General features: G+C 38.9%; 1 protein-coding gene across 1 annotated transcript in view; it reads left to right on the top strand.

Moving 5' to 3' along the window:
- The first annotated feature begins 4,053 nt into the window (after window positions 1-4,053).
- myf6 (myogenic factor 6) overlaps window positions 4,054-7,698 on the top strand; it is a 5,819-nt gene continuing 2,174 nt past the window's right edge. Inside the window, exons 1-2 of the mRNA XM_024289019.2 lie at window positions 4,054-4,701; window positions 4,873-4,963. Coding sequence (XP_024144787.1) covers window positions 4,186-4,701; window positions 4,873-4,963 — 607 coding nt within the window. The 5' untranslated portion in view covers window positions 4,054-4,185. The remainder of the gene's footprint in view (window positions 4,702-4,872; window positions 4,964-7,698) is intronic.

Genomic DNA, 7,698 nt, shown 5'->3' with positions numbered 1-7,698 from the left:
GATCCTAAACAAAGTAGCAGCAGAAATATTGAATTAAAATAAGAATGAAATAGTGTAGAAATGGAAAGGGTTTAATAACAAGTTTTCTAATTGCTACAATATGTTAAAATTGGCTAGAAATTTAAAATATAACCCATAAAGTCTAAAATAAAGGATGCAAATAATCAGTAACTATGTAAATTTATTGAAAAATAGTTTTTAATTTGAAATATGGAGGTATTTTGGGGTAAAATTAAAAATTATGTATGTTTTTGGGAGGTCAGGAAATATCCAGTATAAAAAAAGGACCATAAAAATGTTGTTTTGACAATTAAAAATGTTTTTTCTGTTAATATAACCCATAAAATCAACCCTTTTAAATTTTTTTTTTGTTATTTACGTACATGCCTTGACTCTCAAATTAAGCTGTCAGTCATTTTCTTCACCTCCACCTCTCCTTAAGGCGGTTTCTCTTCTTTCTATCAGATCTCGGGGATCGAGCAGCTGCTTCACCTTGATTGGTTTCATTGCATGAGGTCATTGGGAGGCACAGAAATAGGAATCTCTCGCATTCCCCCGGTGAAGTTTGCAGCTCCACAGGCAGTAAATCACGCTTTTATCTTTCTGAATCTCACTCCAACGAGCCACGTTTCTATTTATGAGGCCGAGACGAACCAACTCCAATGCTTTTGAGAAGCCACAGTTCATGTTTGGTTGTTTTATTTTGGTGAATCCACCATTATTTCTAATGATTACATTGATTACTTATTGAATCTTAAACTTCTACATCAATTTAGACATCAGTCAGAGCTGCTAAAGTACATAAAGTTGTTTTTTCCCAAAAAATAGACTCCATGTTTTCAAATACGTTTCACCCAACTGAATAATAATAAAGCCGCATAAATATTTAAAAACAAACCTCAAAAATGAAGATGGCTGTCAGGTTTTCAGGCTTTAAATCTGAATCAGACCAATTGATGGTGACTTCTGCTGTCATTTTAGAGCCGTGAATCAAAACCATGTTTTTGGGAAAAGAGCGCCAATATGTCGTCATTTATCAACAATTTGTGTAATAAGGTGCCAAAAATGTCCAGAAATCTATTCTAGAGAGTTCAATAAAAATGGATTTCAACAAAGGATCCTGAGAGAAATATGAACTGGTGACAAATTTCTGCAGACACACTCTAGTTCAAGGACTCCGGATTTGCAGTTGTTGATTTCTACTCGCAAATTTGCATAATTTTTGCCTTTTTGTGCCAGAAACTAAACTGAAAACCAGGAGTCTAAAGAAATATATCGATTACTTGGTGATACTTGATTTAAAAGGCGATATTTAATGAAGTATTTATTAGCAAACACATAGTTCATACTTACTTTTTATTATTTTTACTGAAATATTTCCTAAATTACCATTAAAAAAAAAAAATCACCATGAATTTGTGGGTAAAAGCAACTTGTTTATGAGATATAGTTGCAGTGTTTCATGTTCTTTACAAGTTTACTTTTGTGTATTAATATTCAGATAATTCTTAAGTCATAATTTAAAAAATAGTAAAATATTGTCTGGTACGGTCTTGGGATAAATCAAGATATTTATCGTTTCACGATACGTATCGTACTGAAAACTCCTGTTTTTTGCAGTTTGTCTCATTCCTAGTAAAATAAAACTCCACACATGAAGCTTTTCATTTTTTTTGTTTTATTATAGGAACATATGCAGTAATAGACAGTATATCCATGAGTAATTCCAGTGCAAAGAGTAGGAGGCTTTAGCTCCCTTTTCACGTAAAATCTGCCATCAATCAGTGAATGAGAAATGAAGGGGAGTCCACATGAACCGTTTTATTACAAAAATCTACTTTTTTTTTCCTGCCTTAATCCCGTTTTTAGAAAAATTAAGTATTTTCTTGCAGCAACCCATCAAAATGGAGTTCTTTCTATCTTCAGTTGAGTGTCACCGGTGGGTTTGAATTGTCGACACAAACATTTTCTTTCCTTCCTTATTTGTGAGCTGTGACTGTGAAGTTTCTGACTCTAAAAGAGATCAATCAAACATGCTACCCTTTGGTTTCTACAGAACAAATTTTTAACATGGTCTTTTGACGCCGTTGGAAGGAAAACGTTTGATCCTCACGCCTTTCAAAAATAGACAAATAGACGACACAAATCAAGTTGCTATGACCAGAAATCACTGAGAGACGCCCCTTTTTTCTAATATAAAAAGGATCAAATTCAATTAAACCTTAAATTTATATTCAGATTTTTTTAAAGAAAATTTACCTCATTGTGGTAAAATAAAATGTTATATATGATATATAATTAGGATATGTCATATCTTGAAAAGAAAATTTAAAGAAACTAATTCTATTTTGATTAATTACAAACTGAAAAGTAAAAAAAAAGTTATGGAGATATTAGATCAATTTAACTTCTGTAATTTTAGTAGAGTTGCTTCCTTAATTACCCTTCAACACGCGCAATGTCACCCTAATCCCTAACTACCAATAAACTATCTAATGCTCTTGATTTTAAAAGCCCTTTGTACACCATGTTTATTGCTTTTCTTTTGTTTTGCTAAACGCCGGATATGACGTCACCGATTCCATGAGGTCAAAATCGAATCAATTTGAACATTTTATATCTTTTTATGACTTTACTGTGTTCTGATGATGAAAATGTGGATGGTTTATTACAAAATTAAATTTACATTTTTTTTTTGGCAAAAATTTATCGATCGCAATGCATTGTGGTCTATATTCACTAATACAGTGAGCATCGATGCATGCTAGTGTTTCCCAAAGACTTCTGGGAAATTCCTAGTGCACTCAATTTTGGAATTAACAGATCAATAATCAATTCATAAAAAATATGAATAAATATAGCACATACATCAAAGTCTGCTAGCTTGATGCTATCTTTTAATGGAATTTTACATTGGACGGCTAATGCTAACGCTCGGTCGACCTAAACATACATTGCTGACTAAAAGAACATCTTTATAAACTCATAGGTATGAATTTTCCAAACTATTTAAAGGAAATATTTTAAAGTAACTATTTGTGTTCTAAAATATCTTTTTTTTTCTTCTTGAGTAAGGTGTATTTCTATAGTGTGATCGCCACCTAGTGTCCAAACTGAAACGTCCTCCAGGAGAAGCAGAACAATGTTTACAATGTTAATGATCTGAACATTTTTGTTAGAGTTTCTCCTTTAGAGAATCCATGTATGATATTAACAATCTCATTATTTCACTAATACATTTTACAATATGTGAACTGTATCAGATTAATATTAATATCTTGAAATCATATAGTAGATTTTTAATGTATTTCTAAACAAATGTGTATAAATGTGTAAACTCAAAAATGAATCGAATTGAAGAATCGGAACCAGAATCTAATCCATTCACGGTCTTTTGAATTGAATCGAATTGTTCTGGAAATTATAATTGATACCCAGCCGTGATTAGCGCAAAGCTAAATTTTGTCAGATTCAGAATCAGATGGAATTAATTGCAAAAAACGGTGGAATAGTTTAATAGAACATGTTATTTTGTCCATCTGCGCCAAATACGGTATTAAAAAGATAGCGCTTTAACACCCTATTCAAAATGTACCATTTAATACAATCCCCTCCCCCCTAATATAGTGACTCCTTGAACAAAAAAAAATAAAAAAAAAATACTGACAAGTTCAAGTTGAGCAAGAAGAGGTTAGTCAACACATTTATTGCTTTTGTCAACGTAAAGCTAACCCTGTAATTCCACAACAACATTAAAGGGTTAAATGATACATTTATAACCTTTACTAATGAAAAATGTGTCACATTAGTGCAAATCTACTCACTTCAGAATATGTCACGTAAACGGTATAAAACACACAGGAGCTGAAACTCAGATGTTCAAGGGTAAAAATATAAATCATCATCAGTTTACATTCAAAAATTCATGTTGACAGGAAAACATTTTTTTCCAAATGTTCCTGCACAATTCTTTAATTGTGACTAAAACTTTTAATCATTCAGAATCGGTTTGAGTCTGCACACAAAGTTCCACTTGCAGACGGAAAAAAAGATGCTTGTTGCAATGTGGCAACCCGTGTTGGATAGAGTTTCACATTCTATATATAAGCCTGTTGACTGTGTCCCCGCTGCTCTATTTAAATGCCAGAGTTCCTCTGTCTCAAACAGTGAGAGGGGTGCAACAATATGATGGACCTTTTTGAGACCAGCTCTTATCTCTTCGGCGACCTGCGGTATTTGGAGGAGGCCGACCACGGACCCTTGCAGCACTTGGACATAGCGGGAGTGTCTCCTCTGTACAACAGCAACGACAGCCCGTTGTCTCCGGGCCAGGACAACGTTCCGTCGGAGACCGGTGGGGAGAGCAGCGGAGAGGAGCATGTGCTCGCGCCTCCGGGCCTCCAGGCGCACTGCGAGGGCCAGTGCCTCATGTGGGCCTGCAAGATCTGCAAGAAGAAGTCGGCACCCACGGATAGACGCAAGGCCGCCACGCTCAGGGAGAGGAGGAGGCTCAAGAAGATCAACGAGGCCTTCGACGCCCTGAAGAGGAAGACCGTGGCCAATCCCAACCAGAGACTACCCAAAGTGGAGATTCTACGCAGCGCCATCAGCTACATAGAGAGGCTACAAGATCTGCTGCAAACCCTGGACGAGCAGGAGAAAGGGGGAAGCGGTTCTTCGTTCAGCACCAAAGAACACAACGTAAGAACAGGATCGGTACAACGAAGAACTCTTGGTACTCACATGGTCTAGACGTGGCTTCCAACAGTCTTTTCTTTCAGGAATTGAGAGGATGAATTTGGGATCATAGTTGTGTCCTTTCATCTGTGATAATATAAGCCCCGCCCAACCATTTTGTTTTGTGTTTTACAGGTAGCAAATGATGAGTACAACTGGAAGACATCCTCTGAAATCCTGCCAACCTCTGCTGATCATTCCAATGCATCGATGAGCCAGAGTGAAGGTAGTCATTGAAAGGAACAAGTCAACTAATCTGATCTAAACCGCCACTAACCAGAATTATTGGGAAGTTTTGAGACTTTGACGACTTGTTTTAGAACTTAGAAAAACTCAAAGGTCAACTGACCTTCATTTGTTCTCCAGAGGTCCTAATTTATTTACTCAGAATTTCCACATTGTAGATTTTTCAAATAGTTAGCTGACATAAATCTGTCCTAGTGTATTTTTCATAGAATTTTTGTGTTTTAAAAAGAGATACAAAGACGTAATGAAGTCTGTGAAGCTTAAAACATAATTCAAACCATGTATGGTTTAAAAACTATACATACGAAAAAAATCTATCACTCAACCAATCACTTCCAAAAGTGCACATAGGACAGGGTCAGTAAGGAAATATTCCAACATCTAATTTCTCCGTTTAATTTAAGAAGGGATTCAATCCCAGTCAGCAAGGCCAAATGGACTTCATATGGTTTTAAAGTGGCAGAAAATGTAGACCACAAATGGATTTGTCCACAGTATCTGTGGTGGCTCCACCTGTGTTTGCTCAAATTGGCTTAAGTGGGCTCTCAGTGGGTATGGCTCGTTACGCTAGCCAGCCACCCGGAAGACAGCGGAAAGTGCTAGCGAACTCCACTGTAGCAAGCTAGCTAGCTCCGTTGTAGCATGATAGCAAGCTCCTCCATATTGAGCTAGTGAGCTTCGTTGTATCGAGCTAGTGACCTTCCCTGTGGTGAGCTAGCGAGCTCATCTGCAGCGAGCTAGCCAGCTCTGCTGTATTGAATTAGCGACCTCCGCTGTAGCATGCTAGCTACGCTGGCCAGCTGCCTGATGGTCAGCGCAGTGTGCCTGGGAGCTCCGCTGTAGCAAGCTCTGCTGTATTGAGTTTCTATACAAGTATACGCCATTTACCATTCACCATTTATCGAGCTAGCAAGCTCCACTGTAGCGAGCTCCTCTGTAGCATGCTAGCAAGCTCCTCTGTAGCATGTTAGCAAGCTCTGCTGTATCGAGTTAGCAAGCTCCACTGTAGCGAGCTCCTCTGTAGTGAGCTAGCAAGCTCATTTGTAGCTTGCAAGCGAGCTCATCTTTAGAGAGCTAGCGAGCTCCTCTGCAGCAAGCTAGCAAACTCCGTTGTATCAAGTTAGCGAGCTCCACTGTAGTGAGCTCCTCTGTAGTGAGCTAGCAAACTCAGTTGTATCGAGTTAGCGAGCTCCACTGTAGTGAGCTAGCAAGCTCTGTAGTATCTTTCTAGCAAGCTCATCTGTACCGACCTAGTGAGCTACGCTGCCCACCGGGAGGCTGGCTAGCGTAGCGAGCTAACCCACTGAGTGTCCATTTAAGTCAATGTGGGCAAACAGGTGGGGTCCACATTTTCTGCCCACTTTTAAACCATATGGGGCCCACCTGGCCTTGCTGACTGGGATGTAGCATAAAATTCTTGTGTACTATCTCACACATTTTCTTCTAAACCAAGTATTGTAGAAAACCATTGATCCACTTCTTACAAGTTGGAGGAAATTGCTCTTAACCTTTGAGAAGAACTGGTGTCCTGGGAACTAAAGCCCCAAAGACAATCATATATTACTCTTTGTGGTTGAGATTATGTGGGATTACACCAAATGTTGTAGAAATTACATAAAGTCTTTGTGGAACATATACATAAAAGTACTTTAAATATTTTAAACACAGGACCAAAACAAATTAAATGTTAATTGTTTGATTTGAGCTCAAATGCAAACCATTAAGTGTCAGGCACTTAGCTGTGTGAAATGTTTCTATATTTGACCCCTCCCCTGAGGGAGCGGTGAGCTGCAGACACAGCCGCGCTCTGATGGTGGCGGTTTAACCCCCTCAATCCAACCCTTAATGTGGAATGTCGAGGAGGAAGCCACCGGTATGACTCAGTCGTGGATTTGAACTTCTAGTCTCAGGGTGGACACTCTACCACAAGGCCACTGACCTGGTTTTCCCTTAGAGTCAATGTACAGGGGCGGCCGTGGTGCAGTGGTAGGGCGGTCGACTCCTAATCAGAAGTGAGCGGGTTCGATTCCCGCCTTAACCGCCCATGTGCCGAAGTGTCCTTGGGCAAGACACTGAACCTCGAATTGCCTCTGGTGGGAGGTTGGCGCCAGTGTTCGGCAGCGGAACCACCACCAGTGTGTGTGTATGGGTGAATGGGTCTGTGACTGTGAAGCGCTTTGGGTCCTCGAAGGAGGGTAGAAAGCGCTATACAAGTATACGCCATTTACCATTTAGTGTGCGGGTGTGGTCCGCATCCCGGTAATGGATCAGTACCAGTTTGCGGCCTGGAGGTTGGGTGACGATTTGGGAATGAGAATGTGTTTGGTTAGAAGATCCCAAGTTCAGTTCCTACTCTGCGCAGCCATGTGTCAAAGTGTCCTTGAGCAAGACACTGAACCCCACCTTGCCTCTATGTACTATTTGAGCATTGTCTCCGTATGTAATTTTGGTCTCTCGTGATGAATATGTAATATTTTATTAGTGTTTCTGTTTGTCATTCGTAGATGTGCGCAGATGTCCGTCGAGGGTTTTGGCCGACGGGTCTTTACTTGAACTTAGTTTGAGCTGTTCAAAATATTTGGTTGGTTGAGAATTATGCAGTTTATGCATAATTTATGTAGTTGATATGAAATTATTATGTACATCTTATGTAGTTGTGCGTGATTTATACAAGGTGCGTTCCAAATATGTATTCAAATGTCTAACAGACTTTTC

The sequence above is a fragment of the Oryzias melastigma genome, linkage group LG23, assembly GCF_002922805.2.
Source record: "Oryzias melastigma strain HK-1 linkage group LG23, ASM292280v2, whole genome shotgun sequence".
Lineage (NCBI taxonomy): Eukaryota > Metazoa > Chordata > Actinopteri > Beloniformes > Adrianichthyidae > Oryzias > Oryzias melastigma.
Note: the sequence above shows the minus strand (reverse complement) of the source record. Positions and strands in the feature narration are given on the sequence as shown.